General features: G+C 35.9%; 1 protein-coding gene across 6 annotated transcripts in view; it reads left to right on the forward strand.

The window, feature by feature from the left end:
- ICE2 (interactor of little elongation complex ELL subunit 2) overlaps nucleotides 1-25,738 on the forward strand; it is a 64,600-nt gene that overhangs the window by 16,077 nt on the left and 22,785 nt on the right. For 5 of the 6 annotated variants that reach the window (XM_005211719.5, XM_010809279.4, XM_059890617.1 and 2 more), the window contains 8 exons: nucleotides 4,990-5,127; nucleotides 5,733-5,849; nucleotides 6,031-6,190; nucleotides 7,150-7,331; nucleotides 13,288-13,329; nucleotides 14,810-15,806; nucleotides 16,504-16,679; nucleotides 23,115-23,244. In XM_005211719.5, coding sequence (XP_005211776.1) covers nucleotides 4,990-5,127; nucleotides 5,733-5,849; nucleotides 6,031-6,190; nucleotides 7,150-7,331; nucleotides 13,288-13,329; nucleotides 14,810-15,806; nucleotides 16,504-16,679; nucleotides 23,115-23,244 — 1,942 coding nt within the window. 6 annotated transcript variants of the gene reach the window in all.

Below are 25,738 nucleotides of genomic sequence, written 5' to 3' on the forward strand. Positions count from 1 at the left end.
GTATTGGTTTTGCCATACATCAACATGAATCCACCATGGGTATACACGTGTTCCCCATCCTGAACTCCCCTCCCACCTCCTTCAGCCATTTTCAATTAATTGCTTCTTTTTCATTTTCTCAAGTCTTTTTTTGGGATTCCCAAACTTATTAGGTTTCAGTCTGTCTTATATTTCTCTTTTTTTGGTGTGGTAAAATATATAACAAAATTTACCATTTTAACCATTTTTAAGGATCGTTCAGTAGCATTAAATACTTGAACACTGTTGTGAATAGATTTTCATCATTTATTCCCAAACTATTCCATCTTCTCAAACTGAAACTATATTCATTAAATAACTCATCATTTGCCCTCCACAGTCCCTTACAACCACCATTCTACTTTTTATTTCTATGAATTTAACTTCACTAGGTACCTTATAAAAGTGGGTCATTACAGTGTTTGTCCTTTTGTGATTGGTTTATTTTACTTAGCATAATGCCTTCAGAATTCAACCATGTTGTAGCTTGTGTCAGAATTTCCTTACCTTTTTTAAAAAATTCATTTTAATTATGGTAAAATACATATAACATTAAATTTACTGGCTTAATCATTTTTTAAATGTGCAGTTCTATAGTATTAACTACATTCATATTTTTGTATGGCCAATCTCCAGAACTCTTTTCATCCTGTAAAACTGAAACTATCCCTGTCTCTGAACTGTTTCTATTCACAACACTTCTGAAACCATTTATGTGGGATTTTTCCCTCATACCAATCGATTCTCCAACTCTTGAGACACTGAGCCTAGAGTTTCCATGACTCACCCCTGCCTTGAGTTCATTAATTAGGTAGAATGGCTTAGAGAACACAGGAAAGTATTTTACCTGCTATTTCCAGTTTAATATAAAGAATACAACTGAGGAACAGCCAAATGGAAGAGAAAGATGCATAACGCAAGTTGTGAGGGAAGAGGCACGGAGCTTCCATGCCCTTTCCAAGCACGCTACCCTCCCAAACCTCCGTGTCTTCAACCCAGAAGCTCTCTGGATCCCATTCTTGAGATTGTTGAGGGGGGCTTCTGTGGGGATTACTTAGTGGTATGCTTGATCAAATCATTGGCTACTTGTGACTAGCTGCCTATGGGCCTTTTGTCATCTTATTAGCATAAAGAAGACATTCTTATCACTTAGGAGATTCCAAGAGCTTTAGGGGCTATGTGTCAGGAATAAGGAACAAACACAAACTAGTTCTTACGGTATCACACACCATTTATTTTCTGTCTCTAAATTTGTCTGCTGTTTAGTTCAGTCACTCAGTCATGTCCGACTCTTTGCAACCCCATGAATCCCAGCACGCCAGGCCTCCCTGTCCATCATCAACTCCCGGAGTTCACTCAAACGTCCATCAAGTCAGTGATGCCATCCAGCCATCTCATCCTCTGTCGTCCCCTTCTCCTCCTGCCCCCAATCCCTCCCAGCATCAGAGTCTTTTCCAATGAGTCAACTCTTTGCATGAGGTGGCCAAAGTAGATACCCCCATATAAGTGGAATCATAAAGTATTTGTCTTTTTGTGATTGACTTACTTTACTTACCATAATGTCCTCAAGATTCATCCAGCTGTAGTGTGTGGCAGAACTTCCTTTCTAAGGGTGAATATTCCATTGTATGTATATGGACATTTTGTTTATCCATTGATAGACACTTGATTTGCTTCTGTTTTGAATAATGTTGCTGTGAATGTGGGTATATATATATCTATTAAGATCTCTGCTTCTCAAGCATTAAATGTAGCACTCTGATGTTCATCTCCCTACCTAATCTTAGAACTAGTTGAGACATTTGCTCTCAAGCCACTTCATGTGTTTCTTACTGCTCACTGCTCCTGTTTTTCCTCATTATAGGTATTTGGAGTTTATTTAGTTATGATTCTTGGAGATTCTTCTCGCTTTTACCAAGCCCAGCAATGCATGAAAATTGCTAGTTGTAACCTAGCCAGCATCTGTGTTATTTGGATAGGAGTGCTGTTCAAGATACTACTTTAGCATATTGCCAGAAGTAGTGTCTGTTAAATGTTAAGCTTGAAACATGTATGAAAATGTATTTTCTCTTTCTGGAGCATAATCATTTTCATCTTTCTTCGTAATGATGTGTACATGTATATGTTTTTGGTGTTTTTAATTTTCAATATACTTTGAGTGTTAAATAATATTCGTGGGTGGGTGATGGGGATCAGCCTGAATCTCTTAACCTCATTTGTTCACTTAGTTGTTTTTCCAACGTAAGTAAATTATTAATTAAAATTTTTAAATTAAATATTTTAAATAAGATCTTTTAGTTACTTAATACCTACCAGCTGTGAAATACCTTTAATACTATGTAATATATCTGTTCAGTTCAGTCACTCAGCCGTGTCTGACTCTTTGCGACCCCATTAATCACAAAATACCAGGCCTCCCTGTCCATCACCACCTCCTGGAGTCCACCCAAACCCATGTCCATTGAGTCAGTGATGCCATCCAACTATCTCATCCTCTGTCGTTCCCTTCTCCTCCCGCCCTCAATCTTTCCCAGCATCAGGGTCTTTTCAAATGAGTCAGCTCTTCGCATCAGGTGGCCAAAGTATTGGAGTTTCAGCTTCAACATCAGTCCTTCCAATGAATACCCAGGACTGATCTCCTTTAGGATGGACTGGTTGGATCTCCTTATATGTAGTTCAAGGGCCTCTCAAGAGTCTTCTTCAACACCACAGTTCAAAAGCATCAATTCTGCGCTCAGCTTTCTTTATAGTCCAACTCTCACATCCATTTGTGACCAGTGGAGAAACCATAGCCTTGACTAGAGGGACCTTTATTGACAAAGTATTGTCTTTGCTTTTTAATATGCTGTCTAGGTTGGTCATAGCTTTCCTTCCAAGGAGTAACTTTCCTTCCTTTTAATTTCATGGCTGCAATCACCATCTGCAGTGATTTTTGGAGCCCAGAAAATAAAGTGAGCCACTGTTTCCACTGTTTCCCTATCTATTTGCCATGAAATGATGGGACCGGATGCCATGATCTTACTTTTCTGAATGTTGAGCTTTAAGCCAACTTTTTCACTCTCCTCTTTCACTTTCATCAAGAGGCTCTTTAGTTCTTTTTCTTCACTTTCTGCCATAAGCGTGGTGTCATCTGCATATCTGAGGTTATTGATATTTCTCCCGGCAATCTTGATTCCAGCCCCTGAGTATAGGTATAAAACTGTCATAGATTTACACTGAATTTTTCTTTTGCCATGATTACTGAGTAAACTTACTTAAAGGCTGTGACACTCAACAGAGTTTTACCAAGAAAGATGTTCAGATAAATATCTAATCAAACAGATTCTCCATATTATCCTACATATGCCTTAACTGCAAGTAATATGTGTGTGTATGTGTGTGTTAATTGCTCAGTCACATCCAACTCTTGCTACCCCATGGACCGGAGCCTGTCCGGCTCCTCTGTCCCTGGAATTTTCCAGGCAGAAATACTGGAGTGGGTAGCCATTCCCTTCTTCAGGAGATCTTCCCAACCCAGGGCTCAAAGCCATGTCTTCTGCGTTGTAGGCATATTCTTTACCATCTGAGCCACCGGTGAAGCCCAATTGCAAATAATATCCTGAATTAAATATCAGAGTCATTATTAAAAAGCATAGAATTGAGGGGAAAACTGTGAAAGATAGCAGGGAGAGAAGATTAAAGAAGAGGAGAAGATGAAATGAAATTATATTTGAAAAGGTATTAGAGTAATGATACTGATTTGTAATGACACATTTTATAAATGTCTGAAGGGAAAGGGGATATAAAATATAAAAGTATACTTATTGCTGAAATCTTTTGTGATACTAACTATATTCTAAAAGGTTCAGATTAAAGTTTATTGAGAGATGAAGAAAAAACACATCCATTTGGTCCTCCATGTCTGCCAGTTCTGTGTCAGTCAATATGGATGGCTGATGGTACTATATACCATTTTATGTGAGCCATTTGAGCATCCTCAGATTTTGGTGTCCATGGAAGATTCCAGAGATACCGAGAGACAATTGTATCTTAGATGATAATGTAGTGTGTATGGTTTTACATTATTAACTCCCCTACCCCCTCCAAAATTGCTGTGCTTCTTTGAGTTATTTACGTGTCATCACAAGTGGAATATATTCTGTTTGGGTGAAACAGTGAATTTTCCTTCCTCATTACATTTCCTTGTAAGTCATTAATATTTTGAGAACATTTTAGAGAGAAGAAAATACAAATTAGTTATAACCTTCCTCATTTAGTTTTTAGATTGAAGATTAGAATAACCTGTAAGATAACTACTTCATTAATTCATTGTGCTTGGGAATATTTTTAGGGTATTAAACTTATTTCTAATCATTCATGTAGCTGATTTTATTGCCACAAAGTGTGTTAAAATTTTCACGTCTCTATTTCTTTGACAGTTTCTTAAGTAGCATAGAAAATATGTCTTCTCTAACTTTAAATTCTAGGGCTTCCTTGGTAGCTCAGTTGTTAAAGAATATGCCTACAATGCCGGAGACCCCGGTTCAATTCCTGGGTTGGGAAAATCCACTGAAGAAGGGATAGGCTACCCACTCCAATATTCTTGAGCTTCTCTTGTGGCTCAGCTGGTAAAGAATCTACCTGCAGTGCAAGAGACCTGGGTTCGATCTCTGGGTTGGGAAGATCCCCTGGAGAAGGGAAAAGCTACCCACTCCAGTATTCTGGCCTGGAGAATTCTAATACAATTGCTACTTTTAGGATTATTAAACATCATTTTTTTTAAGAAATTAAGCTAAAAAGAATTGTTATGAAAAATAAGAGTTTGAATCAAATAAAGAATATACAGTATGCCTGAGTTATTAGAAGTTCAGTTAATGAATGAGGCTCATACTTGAAATAAACAATTATATAATCATATGTAACTAAATTATTTTTGTTGCATTGTTAGAGAAGTACAGTAAAAATGAATTTCTCTTAATTTTTAATGTTTAGCAAATTTTAAAAGCTTGTATTGAACAAGTGAAAAAGTATCCAGAATTCTATACTCTCCATGAGGTCACCAGCTTAATGGGATTCTTCCCATTCAGAATAGAGATGGGATTCAAGTTAGAAAAAACTCTTCTCGCATTGGTAAGTTTTGCCATGTGAAAATAAAAATAAACATATTTTTGTCTGAAATATTTATATTTCACATAGAAACATAATTTAAATATATTTCAGTATTTATGCTTAAATTTTGAGCAGTAGCAAGATGTAATTTTTAAAATATGCGATACATATGTGTCCCCTTTTATTATATGGCTACAAGTATTTGATGTTTTAAAAATTATTACTACCAACTTTATTTCTTGATTTTCTTAGTTTTTACCTTTTTTAATGTTCCTGAATACAAGCAAAAAGCCTCTTTAAAGGATTTTACTCACAATCATATTGGAAGTATGTGTGTGGAGAAGATATCTTCTCTTACACCAGGTTTTGACTTGTACTGAATAAAATGAGAGGTTAGAATTTAAAGTGACAGAGAAAATTCCATGGCATCCTTATCTTGGATCCTTTTTTTAAAACACATATATGGTGATTGTCAAGTAAAAACATGAAAGTCTTGTCTTAAGAAGGCTCTAAATTTGATAATTTGCATTTAGTAGAATGAAGAATTTTAAGTTTAATGAAACGATACTTCAGGAAAAAAATACATCACGATTTTTCTATAAAACATCCATTTTTTTCTTATTTAGGGAAGTGTAAAATATGTGAAAACAGTATTTCCCTCAATGCCTGCAAAGTTGCAGCTGTCAAAAGATACCATACCAGCCATTGAAACACCAGAACAAATAGCTGCAGCTATGCATTATGTAAGTAGTAAGATGGTTTGGGATCTTCCTTAAAACTTTATGAGGTAATCTTTTACTTCTCATAAAGTACATGTAAACTGATTGTTCTAAAGTATCCTTTCTTAATTTCTCCCTTCTTCTCATTACTTAGTCAAAGTTTCCAAAAGTATAATCAAGTAACAAGTCTTACGTTGTTTTTCAGGACATTAGTGAAGACCCAAATGCAGAGAAGCTTGTTGCAAGATACCACCCTCAGATAGCTTTAACTAGTCAGTCATTATTTACCTTATTAAATAATCACGGACCAAGCTACAAGGAACAGTGGGAAATTCCAGTGTGTATTCAAGTAATACCTGTTGCAGGTGTGTGATTTGCCACATCAAGTAATGCTTTCAAAAGAGGAGTTCAAACAGTTGATTTTAAGCTCTCTAAATACAGGTGGTCATTTGTCAAATACAAAAAGCTTAAGTTTTGATTTAAGGTTGATATAAATTTGACAATTATGTTCAGGAGAACTTTTTATTACATAGTGCTGCTCTAGAATTGACTCTCATAAGTGAGTTATTAGATCTCTAGGACCTGTATGCATGCTAGGTTTGTGAGAAGTAGAGAAAAAAATTATAGTTTAGGGTGGCCAGAAACATATGAAATGGGAAAGGTTCTTCTGTCTTTCACTGAAATGAAAGGAATGTAATATTTTATTAGACAGTCTCAAATGGATTGGTTTCTAGGGCTTGTTTACTTACCTATTATTGGAATTCAGATTTAAAGTAAGTCTATACTTATAAACATAGTCTCTCTCTTGATGGTAAAATTAATATTTACACATGAATTCTGTATAAAATATTTTTTCCTTTCTGTTTTTGTTCATATGTAATAGATTTTTGTATCTTCTAGAATTAATATTCTTATATGTAATAGCACAGTTCTAGTAAATGAAGGACTGTGTCTAAAAATAAAACTACAAGTTAGGGTTAAATATGAAATATTCTCTGGTAACCATTTTATCACTTTTTGAAAGTATAACTCAAGAGTAACTGAGTAATAATGACAGTAAAAGCATAATATTAATAATAACAGAAAATCCTCTAAAAACTTGTTAGAAACAGAACATATTTTTTTGCCAGTAAGAATTTCTTGCCTTTACATCTCTAAGAGTCTTTGAATTTCTTCATGTTCAAGGCACATGTATGGGACATGTGCTTCCACTTTCCTATCCTGTGTCTCTCTGTTTAGTAATTCTTCTGTTGTACATCCTATATTGTTTTATTTTTTTATGACTACTACAAATTAATCACTCCTATTCTTTTTCTGTTTTAAGGTTCAAAACCAATTAAAGTAATTTATATTAATTCACCACTTCCCCAAAAGAAAATGACAATGAGAGAGAGAAATCAAATCTTCCATGAAGTTCCTTTAAAATTCATGATGTCCAAAAATACATCTGTTCCAGTGTCTGCAGTATTTATGGACAAACCAGAAGAATATATATCTGAAATGGATGTATGTAACACTTTATTTTTTTTTTCCTTAAGAGAATGTACTTGTTTATCCTTTTAAAGTGTAATGTTTTACTACAAGTCTCTAAATCTGGTAATTAAAAATATAAACGTTAGATTAAAAGTTAAAGTTGAACCCCTGGTGGATCTAGACTTTAGACAGCTATTTAACCTCCTTCAGCCTCAGTTTTCTTCTATTATGGAAGAAGGATGATAAAAATTACTGCTTCATAAAATTACTGTCAGGATTAAATTTGATATTTATACATAAAATGTTGAGCACAGCCTTTAGTAGTATTTATATACTAAGAACTCAGTAATGGCGGTCAGTGTGGTAATGGTTTTATTTAATTGGTTTCATTAGTATTCAATAGTTTTTAGGTATGAAAAGGATCAGATGAGTTTGATGCAGAAAGTATTTAGCAGAATTGTTAATCCTTATTAGTATATACTTATTATCTATGTGACCTTAGGCAAACTATATAATCTGTGTCTAGTTTGCTTATCTATAAGATGGATATCATGATAACCTGGGCTTCCCAGGTGACTCAGTGATAAAGAATCTGCCTGCTGCTGCAGAAGACACAGGTTCGATCCCTGAGCAGGAAAGATCCTCTGGAGGAGGAAAATGGCATCCCACTCCAATATTCTTCCCAGGATAATCCCATGAACAGAGGAGCCTGGTGGGCTACAGTCTATGGTATCACAAAGAATCAGACACAACTGAGCATGTAGGCATGCATAATGATAACCTAACTTGTAGAATTATTTGAGATTAAATGAGTTAATGCATCTAAAGCATTTAGAACAGTGCTTGGCATTTCATAAATACTAACCTTTATTATTTTGTGTATTGTAAAATATTTTCCCATGATTATTAGAGTAAGACATTCTATTTTACAAAACTTTTATTTATTTATCCCGCAAATATTTATTGAGCAGATACTATTGCATGCACTGATACAACAGTAAATAAAAATGAAGCCTCTTTTTTCTCAGAATTTACATCAGTGTCAGGACACATAATTAAAACTGTATCAAAAACAAATATTAATAAATGCTATGCATAAAAATGGAGCAGGTTAGGGAAAAGAGATGAGAATAGGATTCATGATCAGGAACACTTTTCCAAGGACAGGAAATATGAAAAAAGACTTGAATAAAATGAGAGAGCAAGCCAGATTAGAAAATAAAATAGGAAAATGTAGTTCTTATTTACACATAAGAACTCATACTATTTTAAGAATATTGACCTTTTGTTTTTCACATTGGCCTATGTATTTTTTGGTTTACTATTTGCCTTTCAATGTTTTTATGATGTGTATGTCGTAAAGCACTTCCAACCTTTCTTAAGTTTTTATAGGTTGTTTTCTGTTTTGTTTTACATTTTAAAATCTACCTAAAACTTACATTGGTATGAGATGAATGTCAGTAACAAGTACTATGAAAAAAATGAAGTAGGTTAAGAGGGATAAAAAATGACGGAGTAACTTCTTTCAGTAATGGCAGGCCAGATAATTTGGACCATCCATTACTGATGTCAATTGAAAAACACTGTACTTATTATATAAATTTATTTCTTAGAATCATCAAAGACCTAACAAGATAAGGGGAACGTATAGGACTGAGATAGTAAAGAAAACTGGAATCCAGGTTGGTAGGCCTGTCACGTAGGGTAATTTTTGCCTTAATGATATTTGCCAGTTCTAAAGAGGCAACAGAAAATGTGCTTTTTGGCAGCATCACAGGACCAGTCACTTTTCCACCTTGGACCCTGCAGCTTGGACCCTGCAGGGCTGTACCCCAGGAATAAGGATGAACCAGAAATAAATCGGCTTTTTCATAGATTGTATCCTGGGTTTTCAGGCCTTGAACTTGGGTTCAGATGCTTTTGGATTGCTGGTATCTCCAGATACCTAGCAAAAGCAAGTGAAAATAATTCTTAGAGGGACGGAATGACATTTTGAGCTCCATATTATTTCTACAAATAACTTTCAAATATAGCATCCAGAAAGCATTTAAAGATAACTAGACACTGAAGGAGACTGGATACTCTGAGCAAGAACCATCACAAACAATGATTTGAAAAAGACCTAAGTTAAAAAAATTTTAGTGAAAAATATATCAAGTACAGTTAAGAATTCTGTAAAGATGGTTATTAGCACATTAGGTAAAACTGATAAGAGAATTAATAAACTGAAGTTGGGTCTGAAATAACTATTTTTAATGAAACACAAACAACGAAAAGAAAATATGGAGAATAGGGCACAAGGTATAGAGAATATAGTGAGAATGTCCAACATCAGTATACTTCGACCCAAAAGGAAGGTATGAAAGAGAGAAACGGACAAAACCATACTTGGAGACAAAAACTACTCTTAAAAGCCACCAAAGAACCAAAAGGCACATTGCCTGTAAAGGACTGAGAGTTTGACTGGCAAATAACTTCTAAACAACAATGGAAGCCAGGAGACTTGTGGGGACAGTATATTGTGGTGGGAGAAAATAGCCAGTGAAATATCCTTAAATAATAAAAAATTAAGTAAAGATATTTTCAGGTATTAATAAAAACTGCATTTGCTACTCGCAAACCCCCACTAATGGATGTTCTTTGTTGTGGTGGTTAGTTGCTAAGTCATGTCCAACTCTTTGCAGCCCTCTGAACTGTAGCCCTCAAGGCTCCTCTGTCCATGTGATTTCCCAAGTAAGAATACTAGAGTGGGTTTCCATTTCTTTCTCTGGGGGATCTTCCCAACCCAGGGATCGAACCCACATCTGCTACATTGGCAGGCAGATTCTTTACCACTAAGCCACCAGGGAAGCCTGGATATTCTTTAAGCACAAGGAAAATAATCTCAGATGGAAAGAGGATGGTGAAAGATGTGAAAATAAATGAAGATAATGTGGATGGACTCTAATTTGTAGGTGAGTGCAGGGACACTCAGGATCTCAACGTAGTTTTGAGATGACGTGGGCCCTAAGAACTCGAGAAACTAACAAACAAAAGTTCCTTCCGAGACAGAAGCCTTCACTCGGGAAAAATCATTAGTGGTAAAGTCTGTATTGAGCAGAACAAGACATTAAAGGTAAAGGAAAAATAAGTTTTCAGACAGTTGTGGTAGAGGGGAAAAGAGGAAGCAGATAGTAGAATGTACTAAAGATTTTATATGCACACACGAACAAAAACCAACCTTCATACATAGATACATATCTAGTGGTAACAATGAAACATGGGCTTAGAGCCATGAGTCTATGAATGCTGTCCTGGGACAGTCCCACACAGGATTGTTATCCTACAGGTAACAATCTAAACAGATAAACCCATCTCAATTAAACATGAGAAGCAAAAGAGGATTGTTGATGGAAGTTCTTACAAAGTTATTAGAGGAAAAAAAGATGATTGCTGTAACATTTCTACAGTCAGAAATAGTAAGAAGAAAGATGTACCAACAGAACAGAGGAAAGCTAATATGTTCATCCTTTGTTCTAGAATTCTCACTTCTAGAAATGTAGCTCAAAGGTGCACTAGGAAAAGAATGAAATGTTTGTGCAGGATATTCATATCAGCTCTAAGGTATTTATTGGAAACAGTCCTCATGTCCCTTAATAGGGTATTTATTAAATAAACTGTACATCTTCAGTAGCCTACTATGCAACAATTATAGGCACACATTGCTTTACTGCACTTCAGAGATGCTGTTTTGGGTTTTTACAAATGGAAGGTTTCTGGTAACCCTGCATCAGGTAGGTCACTCATTGCCGTTTTCCAACAGCGTTTTCTCACTTCATGTCACTGTGACACATTTTGGTAATTCTTAAATATTTCAAAATAATTATATTTGTTATGGTGATCTGTGATTTTTGACGTTACTGTTACAACTTGCTGAAGGCTCAGATGATTGTTAGCACTTTTTAGCAGTGAAGTATTTCTTGATTAAGATGTATATACTTTTAAAGACATAAAGTCATTGCACACTTAATAGACTATAATGTAAATATATCTTTATATACCCTGGGAAACAAAAAAAAAATTGTGTGAGTCACTTTTTTGGTGATATTTGCTTTATTGGGGAGGTTTAGAACTGAAATATACAATATCTCCAAAGTATGCCTATAAAAAGAATCAGAAAGCTCTAGGTATGCAACTATAATGTGATATCCAATATATATTAAGTGAAAATGGTCATTCAGATAATTTAGTGACCAAAAATTTATATCATGTTCAGAAAGAATTGCCAAAAAATCTTAAATTTCATTTAACAATCACATTGTTAGTAATGATATTGCTGTTCTTACTTTGAACGTATTAGATAGTATGATAAAACACACAAGTACTTATGTTTGTATTAGATACCAAGAATTGTAGCATAGGAGGTACAAATGCCAATCAAAGAAGCAAAAATCTTATAATAAAACTGCAATTGTGTAAAAAAGATGCTTGAAGGTTTTCCCGTTGACCCGAGATGTGTTAGCTTGACTGTCACAAAAAACAACTCTGCAGTAGCTGGAAACATATGAAATATGTTAAAATCCATGAATTTAAAATAATATCTTTTTAAAAGAGTGTTAGTCACCTTCAGAGGATGCTAGTGTATCATTATTCTGAAAACTTTTAAAATTTCAAATATCTGTCTTTTCCAGTACAAACTGTATTTCACGGTAATGCTAGAATTTTACTGTTACCATTTTGCAGCTTCTAGGTGATTGTGAAAACATTAGTCACTCAGTCGAGTTCGACTCTTTGCAATCCCATGGGCCGTAGCCCACCAGAATTCTGTCTGTGGCATTCTCTAGGAAAGAATACTGGAGTGGGTAGTCATTCCCTTCTCCAGGGGATCTTCCTGACCCAGGGATTGAACCCTGGTCTCCTGTATTGCAGGCATATTCTTTACCTTCTGAGCCACCAGAGAAGACCTTGCAACTCCTAATGAAATAGTTAATCTAGGCAATGATCATCATCAATGACTGCTAAAATCATTAAAAGGTCAGTAAGGAATTTTGATAGAATAGGTTGTTGACACTTGATGAAGCAACAGAACAATTGTAGTATCACAAGAAGAAAGATAACCAAACATCATTAGCCTCCTGATTGAAGTGGGAGGTATACTTTACCACATACAACATATGAAGATTTTTTTAAAATGTGCCTGAATCTGATTAAGCTACTAGATCATTTAATAGGAATTGTAGGGGAAGCATGTGTTCAATGATATCATGGGGATGCAAAATCCAGAATGTGGAAAATTCCACAGGATAACTGATCTAGTTTCTTCTACAAATATCTGGTGGATATCGGAATTGGCAGAGAGTAAGGGAGAGGTGTGACTGAGCGACTGAACTGAATTGAACTGAAGGGAGAGTTGTTGACAAAGAAAATTGAGAGACATCGACCAAATGTAGAGTCAGGATCTTGGTGGGATCCTTATTCCAATAAACAGTTGTAAAAAGAAATGTATCAGACTAGAAAATTTTAACACCGATTAGGTATTTCATGACATTAAGGAAGTGTTAATTTTATTGATATAATTAATATGTTTAACAGAATTCTTTTATAAGCACATATTTATAGATAAATACCATTTTTAATTTTACCCAAATTTGTTCTGTCAGGAATGAGAGCATTGTTTTTCAGTTCATTAATTTTGGTTTTATATTTATGAAATTTCATTATTTTGAATATGTTATCCTTTACCTATTTCTTGAAAAGGCTATGAATGATATTTCTGATTTTTAATAATTGTTCTCATTTTTGTTGCTTTTTAAATAATCAGTAATTATCTCTCTAATTTCTTCTTTTATCCAACAGTTTGGGCAGTTTTAAATTTCCAAGTGCTTGCATTTATTATTGTTTGTTGACTTTTTGCTTAATGATTTCTAATTTTATTTCCTTCTAAACAGTCAGACCTTAGTAGATTCTGCTTTGTACTTTATTGATATTTTCTTTGTGTATTAATTTGTAGTCCGTCTTTGGAAATACCCCTTCGATCCTTGGGCGGGAAAAGGTATATCTTTGTAGTCTATGTGTATGTTTTCAGTCATTCATGTATCTTTGTTTCAGTTATTAAATATTCATACTTTCTACATCTCTTTCTTTACTTAGAAATAGTGTATCATTGACCAAGTACAGTTGTTTCTTTCAAATTTTTCTTTTATTTTTCAGTTTTGACAATTTTAATGTTATTTGGCATGTCACAAATCATAATCTATTCATCATGGATTTCATCTTTTTCCTTTTAGGTTTTTTTTTTTTTTTTTAATTCAGTCAAGCCATGTGGCTTGTGGCTTGTGGAATGTTAGTTCCCTGACCAGGGATTGAACCCATGCCCTTGACAATGGTAGTACAGAGTCCTAACCCCTGGACTGTCCAGGAATTTCCTGGACTTGATCTTTTGTTCAACATAGGATTCCTTTTTCTATCCAATGCTTTTTGCATTGACTTTTCTCTAACACTTAATATTGTTAATCCTTTATTTCTTGATGTCATGTCCCATTGTTTCTCTTTAAACCTGTTTGTGTAAGAATGCCTCACGTAAACAGTGTATAGCTTTATTTTATTTTTTTTTACTAAATGTGGTATTGTTTAATGAGAAACTACTATGATTGACTATACCAAGAAATTTTCTATATATAATTGCACTTTTAATGCTTAGAACAAACCTAAGATGATGACCCTATTATCATTATTTTACTGATGAGGAAATTGAGTTTCAGAGAGGTGATTTACACAGATAGATCTTACTCACTGCCTGAGGCTATCAGAGTATTTTTCTCTCAAATCCTAAGCTGTAAGACAATTTCATGGTGTTTATCCAAAATACTCTGCCAGACTAAGGAGAAATTTTGCTACTTGACAAGACAGTTTATTCCTGAATAAATTAAAACTGTCTGGAGTTCTTCCACAACTAAAACAGTACGTAAAAACTATAACCTTCAATGGCTTCATGTCCCAAGATACAGTAAAACCATTTCCTATCCATTTTTCCTCATACTGCTGAGAGTTGTTTTCCCTGAGTGGATGTGTGAAAAAAGGTACTGATTGATGTTAGAGGCTGGTGACTCTTCCACAGTTGCAGTTTCCTTAGAGTGGCAAGAGGCTTTCTTCCTGGTCACCTAAGTCTCTGCGAGAGCATATAAAGTGTGTGTGAAGGGAAATCCACTGCCTTCCTGTTTGGCCTCACATTTCTTCTTTGAGGTCCTACCTGTTTTTGATTAGTGGGAATACCTCTTGAGATGTAGTAGTTCACAAGTATTTCCCGTTTCCTATGGTATAGCAACTTGGAAATTTTTTCTGTGTTTTGTCAACATTTCATTGGGAGGATAAGGGTAATAGTTGCTAATACTCTGTCAAAGCAAGAACCTTTCAAAACCATTCGACTTTTCTTTCTCCTTTTAAAGAGTATGAACTATGTCTGTGATGGGTCACTGATAGGTGAGGGGTGGCCTAGAATTGTTGCTAATAGTTTGCCAATATATTTTCTTAAGATATCTTATGAAGTTAACGAGTGCCGAAAAATTGAGACCCTAGAAAATTTGGATCTGGAGTTTGATGATGATGTCACAGAACTTGAAACTTTTGGAGCAACCACCACCAAACCATCAAAGTCACCAAGTCCAGCAAGTACCTCCACAGTAGCCCCCATGACAGATACACTCACAGCCCCCAGCATAGCAGACACATCTGAGGCACCAACTTCACCAGACATTTCTGCTCATTCTAGAAGCTTATCTCAGATTCTGATGGAACAGTTGCAGAAGGAGAAACAGCTGGTGACTGGTATGATAGACAGTGGCCCTGAAGAGTCCAAAAATAAAGATGATCAGAGATTTATACCATGTGGTGAAAAGGTATCAAATTCTGACAAGCCTTTGGTGCAAGATAGTGACTTGAAAACATCTGATCCCTTACAATTAGAAAGTTCTATGGAAATTGAAACCTCTAGTAAAAATGATATGGCCACTGAAATGGAGAGTGTTGATGAAAGAGTAAATGTTCTAGAGAACACAGACACTAATTCAAAGGAAAAGACTGTTACATCAGAAGCAGCGAACACTGAAGATGTAGTTCTTGACAGTAGTGATACAGATGAAGACTGTTTAATCATTGATATGGAGTGTCAAAGTAATAGTCATGGAAAGACAGCTGAAGTGGGTTCTAATTTAAGTTCTAAACCAGCTAGCCTAAATTCTTCCTCAGGACAGACTTCTACAGGAAACCAGACCAATAGTACTTGTCCTGAAGAGTCATGTGTTTTAAAAAAACCTATCAAACGAGTATATAAAAAGTTTGATCCAGTTGGAGAAATTTTAAAAATGCAGGATGAACTCTTAAAACCAATTTCCAGAAAAATACCTGAATTGCCCTTAATGAATTCGGAAAACTCTAAACAGCCTCCTATTTCTGAGCAGCCTTCTGCTCCGTCAGATGCCTGTAGCTGGCCGAAGTCTATCTGGCCTTCTGCCTTTCAGAAGCCAAAAGGACGTAAGTAAATATTTACAAAGAATTTTATAGTAACTGTTTTGCCTGTTCCTTGTCCTTAGGTTTTTTCCCCCTCATTCCCCTCCCTGCTCTTTGTAATAAAGTTTATGATCTTTACATAGTCACTGATGGTTCATTTTGATTGGAAAATGAACTATCATTGACTGTGTAAAAACCTTCACTCCAAAAACCCACCCACAGTTGTATGGCTTTTTGTAACCTGTGTTTATTCAACATTTACAATGGCCAATAAGCTATAGATAATGTGGTTTGCCGAATGATGAAGGGGAAGTGTGTCAAAAATCACGATAAATGTGTATTAATCTAAATTTTACTTATTCTTGATGTTATAATGCAGTTTTGTACTTTTTCATTTTGTAAAATAGATATATGGCTGCACCTCAGGTCTGTCTCTATTATGAATAACACTAGTTTTTAAAACTTTTACTTTTTAAAACTTTTTTACTTCAGACATTGTCTCACTGATATATTTGTGAGGGTAGTAGAATAAAAGGAAGAGAACCTTAAAGCTTTGATTTCAGCTCTTGCTGGAGTTACAGTTGCAGTAAACAGAAATGCTAATAGTGTAATGGTCAGAGGAAATAGAAAGCTGGTAGTTCAATTGTTTTATCTTGGATTATGATGGATAAAGGGCTAATGTAGTTTAAAATAAAAATGATGAATATAATTATTTTTAAAGGATTGCCATATGAACTTCAGGACTATGTTGAAGATACATCAGAATATGTAGCTCCTCAGGAAGGAAATTTTGTTTATAAGCTGTTTAGCCTGCAAGACCTGTTGTTACTTGTGCGATGCAGCGTCCAGAGGATAGAGACCAGACCACGTTCTAAAAAACGGAAGAAAATCAGAAGAGTAAGTTGTTACCTGGGGAGTTGGGATATCGTAGCATAAGTAGGTGGGCAGCAAATATTGAACATGCCATTGTGATGAAGTTTGATTTTAAGTTATTGATCTTTCTTAGAGTAGTTTTTTCAGGTTGAGATTTTTTTAGTAAAATACTAAAAGCACTTTTAATAAAGTTTAGTTGAATGTAATAATCATGAATGCTGATAACTTGTGTGGACTATATATAAACTTTGTGAAAAACAGCACCATTATAGACTTGACCTAGACTGGCTCATATGTTCCAGCTTTCTCTGTGATTTTGGATTTTCCTTTATTGGCCCCTTTCTTTCTTTCTTTAAGAGTCTTTTTGAGTTATTTTAGAAGTTTACATTTTGAAAGGTGGGCTTTCATGAACATTTGAGGATGTCTTCCCAGGCTTGATAGAAGACTAAATGTCTTTTCTTTTTCCCCTATTGTTTCTTTGGGGATTTGGTATAAATATTTTTCTTAAAGTTTTTGCTACACTTTGAGTAGTTGATTCTTTTGGCAGTTTGTTATATTTGATATTTTAAGTTCTCTTTCAGGTTAGTTCGATTTTTGTGTATGTAACCAATGAATTTAGGTAAAGAGGAGTTTTTATGGTATAAATGATTATGTAAGAAATAATGAAGTCTCTCCTTTGTTTCTTAATAAGACTTTTTCTATTTTATCATAGTTCACTTTTTCTTCCTTCGTTTTCCTTTCTTCTTCCTTCCTTCTTACCTTCCCCTCTTCTTTCCTCCTCCTGCTTTCCTTTCTTCCTTCTTTTTTTCCCTCTCTTCCTCCTTTTCTTTTTATTGTATTTTTTTTTAATGTTTTTGGCCATCCTATGAGGCATGTGGGATGTTAGTTCCCCAACTAGGGATTGAACCCACACCTCCTACATTGGAAGTCCCAGTTCCTTCCTTTTTTGATAATCTGTTTCTTGCTATTTAACCTGCCACCCATTAAGAATGCTGAGTGATCACTGTAGAATGTCAGTGTGTTTGGGGCTAAGGAACTGTGATGTTCCAGCATTGACCCTTGTGGATCAAGTCCCTGACTACTACTTTTATCATATTAAGGTGTAACTGAATTTTAAAAAAGAAGAAGAAGAAAAGAGAAGTTCTCATAATTGGTACTCATCACTGGTTCAGACTTGAAATTTTAGAAACCAGCTGGTTTTGAATTAAATGTATGGTGGAGAGTTTTTTAAAAGAGAACATAGGGAATGACAAAATGCTATAGGTCTGATTTTAGTCTCCTTTTCTATAAATACAAGTATCCTCTGTATTAAAAGATTTTATTTAGTAATTTTTTTCCTGTCTCATCTGTACTTAACTGTGATGAAGTTAATAGCCATAGCATGCACATGTTGAATACATCCAGCGTCAGTGCTTTGGATTGTATTTTCAAGATTTTATTTCATTCGTTCTTACCTGCTATCTGATTATTTGGAGGCTAACATCATTTCTGTGAGCCCGTACCACTCTGCACTGACCTACCAGCTTATAACACTTAGAAATTATTGATGGGCAAGATCTCTTAAGTAAGGATAGCTTAGGAATATTTTAGACCCTGATTTAATTGTTCAGTGAGATAACCTGTTAAGGACATTGTCATTCACTTGACCAAAGTGAAATTTGTAAAACCTTATAGGAGAGTATTCACTCTTCATCAAAATATATCAAAACCACCAAAGAATAGCTAAATAGAAGCCTTCTGTTTCTCATTATGTCAAACCCTGAGTATAATTTTAAAATTTTCAGCAAATACTTATTTTATATATCATTATATGTAATAGTTTAGTACACATATTATAAATTCCTTAGTAGAATGTGTTCCCTTCGGAATCATATCCTAGTCATCTGTTTTTCTCAAATGTTTTGTTCCATAGAAATTCAATAAACAAATATTGAATAAGTGAGAAAAAATTGAGACATGAGGACAGAGGAGGGTGTTAAGAAAGGGAAATTGAGGCACTAGTTAAAATTTTGAAGTGGTAGTATTTGAACTCCAGTTAGGTAAAAATGCATCCTCATTAACATTTCCTTCTTAAAAACCAACTGGTTTAGACCAAGTTTTAAAACACTCAGAAGTCTCTTCAACTTCTGCTATTCAAGAACCTTATTTCTTCTTTTTTGTTTCCCCTTTGTTTCTTCAATTCTCTGTTACTGTAGTTGAGATTTTAGTTTCCAGTATCATTTATTTTTTCTCATCAAGATTCTGCTTAATCTTGTACAACAGAGGGGAACCTAGAACAGCAGCCACTCTCAATTGATGAAAAAGAGGCTAATTTGGAACACAAGATGAAGCTAGAACTTACTGAGTTCTACATGTAGTTGTGAAATCCAGACCAAATACCTCTGAATGATTTATTATTATATTATTGTCTGTCTTGGTTAACCAGATTTCCTAAGAGTGATATTCTGAAGGGATTAAAAAACTCAGATCTAGTTATCTTGAAGTTTATATTGGCATTGTCGGTCCAGAGAAAAGTATCCTGAAGGTGCTTGAATCTTAGGAAACAACAGAAATGTACCTATTGGGATACTACCTATGTCACTATCCTAGTGACAGGATACTAGCCATGAAATATTTTGGAATGTATGTAAAAGTTTGGAAGGTTTATGTGATAAATTGGAAGGTAGAAAACCAAGAGAAGCTTTCACTTAGAAGTGAACAATTAAGGGATAAAGAAAACAGTAAGTTTAATTTATATAATTGTAGAACTTTGTACTTAAAATTTCACTTTAATTTTGGAGTACTGACATAAAATATTCAGACTTTTCCTTCCCTTGGCTTCCTGGAGATGGCAGTAGAATACATAAATTAATACCAGATTCAAGACTTAGTTTTATAGATATGACAGTATTATCAAAGAAAATCCCCCAGAGTACTTTCTTCAGAAAGAGTAATGTTTTTTAATTTGAAAAGAAATCTTGAATTAATTCTGTTACCTATTCATGATCCAAAAGAGGATCTTCTTTCTCAATTATTCGTTTTCCAACTCTGCTGTGAACTGGTTATGTGTCCTTGAGCACGTATCTTAACCCTTTGAGCCTTCATTTCTTTATCTCTGGGTTTTATTTGCAACTATAAGCAACCTTAAATGCAGATTACCAATTACTGAAGAATTATTATACAATTAAGTGATTTTAGCAAGGCAGTCTACTCCAATATTCTTGCCTGGAGAATCCCGTGGACACAGGAGCGTGGCAGGCTAGGATCTATAGGGCCACAAAAAGTCAGTCACAACTGAAGCGACTTAGCACACAGCAATAATATTATCCTAATCATAATTTTTTTTTTAAATTACAGAGACACTGTAGGGAACTTACTACTCAGACTTTGGCCCCAGGAACAACAGCTTTTTACACATGTAGAGACTTCATTTTCACCTCAGATTCCACATTTATTTTAAAATAGTTATTCACATGCACATTGAAATTTAAGAAGCACTGCTGTTGAATTTTACAATATTCAAAGGTAATAATGAACCAAAGTTATTGTTCACAGAAGTTTTACTGGATTTGAATTATTCTTTACACCACCATTATGTTCAGATCAGATCAGATCAGTCGCTCAGTCGCATCCGACTCTTTGCAACCCCATGAATCGCAGCACGCCAGGCCTCCCTGTCCATCACCAACTCCCGGAGTTCACTCAGACTCACGTCCATCGAGTCAGTAATGCCATCCAGCCATCTCATCCTCTGTCGTCCCCTTCTCCTCTTGCCCCCAATCCCTCCCAGCATCAGAGTCTTTTCCAATGAGTCAACTCTTCACATGAGGTGGCCAAAGTACTGGAGTCTCAGCTTTAGCATCATTCCTTCCAAAGAAAACCCAGGGCTGATCTCCTTCAGAATGGACTGGTTGGATCTCCTTGCAGTCCAAGGGACTCTCAAGAGTCTTCTCCAACACCATAGTTCAAAAGCATCAATTCTTCGACGCTCAGCCTTCTTCACAGTCCAGCTCTCACATCCATACATGACCACAGGAAAAACCATAGCCTTGACTAGACGAACCTTTGTTGGCAAAGTAATGTCTCTGCTTTTGAATATGCTGTCTAGGTTGGTCATAACTTTCCTTCCAAGGAGTAAGCGTCTTTTAATTTCATGGCTGCAGTCACCATCTGCAGTGATTTTGGAGCCCAGAAAAATAAAGTCTGACACTGTTTCCACTGTTTCCCCATCTATTTCCCATGAAGTGATGGGACCGGATGCCATGATCTTCGTTTTCTGAATGTTGAGCTTTAAGCCAACTTTTTCACTCTCCACTTTCACTTTCATCAAGAGGCTTTTGAGTTCCTCTTCACTTTCTTCCATAAGGGTGGTGTCATCTGCATATCTGAGGTTATTGATATTTCTCCTGGCAATCTTGATTCCAGCTTGTGTTTCTTCCAGTCCAGCATTTCTCATGATGTACTCTGCATAAAAGTTAAATAAACAGGGTGACAATATACAGCCTTGACATACTCCTTTTCCTATTTGGAACCAGTCTGTTGTTCCATGTACAGTTCTAACTGTTGCTTCCTGACCTGCATACAAATTTCTCAAGAGGCAGGTCAGGTGGTCTGGTATTCCCATCTCTTTCAGAATTTTCCAGAGTTTATTGTGATCCACACAGTCAAAGGCTTTGGCATAGTCAATAAAGCAGAAATAGATGTTTTTCTGGAACTCTCTTGCTTTTTCCACGATCCAGCGGATGTCGGCAATTTGATCTCTGGTTCCTCTGCCTTTTCTAAAACCAGCTTGAACATCAGGAAGTTCACGGTTCACATACTGCTGAAGCCTGGCTTGGAGAATTTTGAGCATTACTTTACTAGCGTGTGGGATGAATGCAATTGTGCAGTAGTTTGAGCTTCTTTGGCATTGCCTTTCTTTGGGATTGGAATGAAAACTGACCTTTTCCAGTCCTGTGGCCACTGCTGAGTTTTCCAAATTTGCTGGCATATTGAGTGCAGCACTTTCACAGCATCATCTTTCAGGATTTGGAATAGCTCAACTGGAATTCTATCACCTCCACTAACTTTGTTCGTAGTGATGCTTTCTAAGGCCGACTTGACTTCACATTCCAGGATGTCTGGCTCTAGGTCAGTGATCACACCATCGTGATTATCTGGATCGTGAAGATCTTTTTTTAGGCCCACTAAATTCGCCAGTTTATAAAAATCAGTCATTCTGAAACATTTATGAAGTAGTTTCAAGTACAAAAGTGAATGACAGCTTAGTATAATTTCAGAAGTTGTTCAGTCACTAAGTCATGTCTGATTCTCTGCAACCCCATGGACTGTAGCCCACCAGGCTCTTCTATCCATAGGATTTCCCAAGCAAAAATATTGGAGTGGGTTGCCATTTCCTCCTCCAGGGAATCTTCCTGACCCAGGAATCAAACCTGCAGTACCTGCATCTCCTGTGTTGACAGGCAGATTATTACCACTGAGCCACCTGGGAAGCCCCAGGGAAGCCCAATCTCACAAGTACTAACTGGGTATATAACTTTAAGTTCCTTAAATCATGTGTTTTTCCCTCTGCAGCTAGAAATGAAGAGACTGCTATTAAGATTAGAATTTTCTTTGACAGAAATGAGTTAATATGAGCACAGTGAACATGACTAGCATTATATTATTTTACAGGCATGGATTTCCTTACATCTCATTTAGACTAGTCGTAGGTATAGTCATTTTGCTTAATCTGTACAGTCCTGACCAATAAACGCTAAATGGCTAATTTGTCAAGTACGTAGTGTCTGGAATAAAGTCTTTTGTATTAATGAAGAGAGCAACATCCATGTGTATTAATGTAAGTACTAGTGCTCACACATTCGTAGAATGAAAACAAGCTGCTCAGAGTATTTAAGCCTGAGATGATGTGACTAATGGTTTAAACGGGCAAAAAAAATCATACTTTTTTTTAACCCTCTTGAGAATGATTAGTATGTATTACAGTCATGGCTTCCCAGCTTCTAGTTTTGAACCTTTGGGCAATTATGTAACCCAGGCTTTATTCCAAGTATCCTATCAGTCATGTTCAGTGACAGAAAGAAAATATGCTTATGTATGGAGAGCTATGTTGATTGTGGTTGGGGGTAGGGGAGGATGGAGAAGGTGATGGCAGCCCACTCCAGTACTCTTGCCTGGAAAATCCCAGGGGCGAAGGAGCCTGGTGGGCTGCAGTCCATGGGGTCGCTAAGAGTCGGACACGACTGAAGCGACTTAGCAGCAGTAGGGGAGGCTCTTGGTTCACGATCTCTTTTTTATCCACCACTGCCCATGTCTACTAAGGGTTCTGTCCATATTTCTGCCTGCATCCAACTGTATTTGAAAGGATGAAATAAGATTACCTGAAAGCATTTTGAAAAGTGGCAAAGTTATATAGGCAAATGTATTTACTGTTAATAGTAAATTAATAAAGCCTTATAAGAGTATAACCTTGAATTGCAGCAATTTCCAGTTTATGTACTACCAAAAGTGGAGTATCAAGCTTGTTATGGAGTTGAAGCTCTGACTGAAAGTGAACTCTGTCGCTTATGGACTGAAAGTTTATTGCATTCCAACTCCTCATTTTATGTTGGTAAGTTAAACAAGAGGCTTTGTTCTCCTTTTTAATTCCTTTGTAAATATACACAGTTCAATTCATCTGTAAATTCTGTACTTTTAATTTTCAGTTTTCTGATTGTATTAGTATTTCTTTCTATTAAAACATTTCTACTGCAGAGTTAAATAGCAGAGTGTGAGTAGTGATTATCATATGTTTTGATTTCTCTCCTACTTCTTTATTAGTTACATATGAATGTCAGTGTAATCATTTTATTTTTAAGATATTTAGGACCCAGAGGGATGGTACAGGGAGGGAGGAGGGTTCAGGATGGGGAACACGTGTATACCTGTGGCAGATTCATGTTGATATATGGCAAAACCGATACAATATTGTAAAGTTAAAAAATAAAAAAAATAGGAGTGTAATGAAAAAATATACATGTGTTTTCTAACAAGCTTCTTTTAAAAGTACTATATAATTGGTTTTAAAATATATTTTTTGAAATTTTCTTAAATTTATGACATTTTTTAAATCTCACATATTATCTTGATGAAAGAGTTTATTTACTTTGTTTTGTTTTTTGTTAGGGGAATAGTTAGGCAGGATCTTAATTTGTGTTGGCTGGGTTCATATACAGTTAACATACTTCACACAAAGGATTACTTGATAATCATTACTGATGTTGTTCCATTCCATTGGAATCCTTACTCCTATACTTCTCAATTCATCCCTTATATTTCACTGCATGCCAGACTTCTCAAGCTGCCCTTCCTTCATGTGATTTCCTTCCTTTGATATCTCAATGCATTGCCTTTTTTTAACCACTTTTACGGTTTGTTGCTTTCTACTTAATTGTTTTTTTAAAGCATGTCCTATCTTCCCATTGGGCTTCTCTTGTGGTTCAGCTGGTAAAGAATCCACCTGCAATGCGGGACACCTGGGTTCGATCCCTGGGTTGGGAAGATCCCCTGGAGAAGAGAAAAGCTACCCACTCCAGTATTCTGACCTGGAGAATACCATGGACTGTATAGTCCATGGGGTCACAAAGAGTCAGACACGACTGAGCAACTTTCACTTCACTATCTTCCCAGTAGACAATAACTGGTTTAAAGTCAGAGTCTGATGAAACTTTATATTCTTGTAGTACTTAGCATAATTTCTGGTATGTAATTAAGTGTTTATAAGTGTGCTTTTCTTGGTTGATCCAAAAATAGGTCACTCACTTGAAAACCTTTTCTGTATTTTGGTTAATCAATATTTTGTCTTCATGTTTTATGAGAGTATTAATAAGATCATCGATTCACTCTCTCTTCAGTTCAGTTCAGTCGCTCAGTCGTGTCTGACTCTTTGCGACCCCATGAATCGCAGCACGCCAGGCCTCCCTGTCCATCACCAACTTCTGGAGTTCACCCAAACTCATGTGCATCGAGTCGGTGATGCCATCCAGCCATCTCATCCTCTGTCGTCCCCTTCTCCTCCTGCCCCTAATCCCTCCCAGCATCAGAGTCTTTTCCAATGAGTCAACTCTTCACATGAGGTAGCCAAAGTATTGGAGTTTCAGCCTCAACATCAGTCCTTCCAATGAACACCCAGGACTGATCTCCTTTAGGATGGACTGGTGGGATCTCCTTGCAGTCCAAGGGACTCTCAAGAGTCTTCTCCAACACCACAGTTCAAAAGCATCAATTCTTTGGCACTCAGCTTTCATCACAGTCCAACTCTCACATCATACATGACCACCCTCTCTCTACTTAACCCCAAAAGGAAGTAGCTAAAGATTGGTGGTGCTCTAGCCTCTTCCTGCCTCTTCATACACACTGCCAGAAGTTTATTGTTGTAGTTTTCAGTCAACAACCACAGTTACAGTGTTCCTCCAAAGACCTGTTGCCATGAAACCCACCAACAGTCTTCATGTAAACTATTTGAAAACAATTGTCAGCCATGTCTGTGTTAGGAGGGGACCGAGCAAAAACTCACTATTGAAATCCTTTTTAAAGTACTAACAGAGAATAGACATTCTTGACTTAAACATTTAAGTTTTTTTTTTAATGTAAAGTTTAACAAATAAAACTACCGTCATTTACATCTATATGATTTACTTCATCAAAACTACAATAGTCACCCCTTAATTGCAGTTTCACTCTGTGGTTTCAGTTATCTTCAACTAGTCAACTGTGGTCTGAAATAGTAAATGAAAGATTTCAGAAATAAGCAAATTGTAAGTTTTAAAAAGCACACCATTTTGTATAGTGCCTGGGATGTGAATCACCCCTTTTCTAGTTTCTCCAGCCCATTAGTCACTTTGTAGTATCGCAGTTATCAGTGCTTATCTTCAGGTAACCCTTTTTTAACTTAACAGCCCCAAAGTGCAAGAGTATGTGATACTGGGAATTTAGATATGCTTAGGAGAAACTGCAGAGTGCTTCCTTTAAGTGAAAAGGTGAAAGTTTTCAGCTTTCTTTTCTTAATTAGGAAAGAAAATTTATATGCAGTGTGGCAAAGATCTGTGGTCAGAATGAATCTTCTG

Source organism: Bos taurus, chromosome 10 (genome assembly GCF_002263795.3).
Source record: "Bos taurus isolate L1 Dominette 01449 registration number 42190680 breed Hereford chromosome 10, ARS-UCD2.0, whole genome shotgun sequence".
In the NCBI taxonomy this organism is placed as follows: Eukaryota; Metazoa; Chordata; class Mammalia; order Artiodactyla; family Bovidae; genus Bos; species Bos taurus.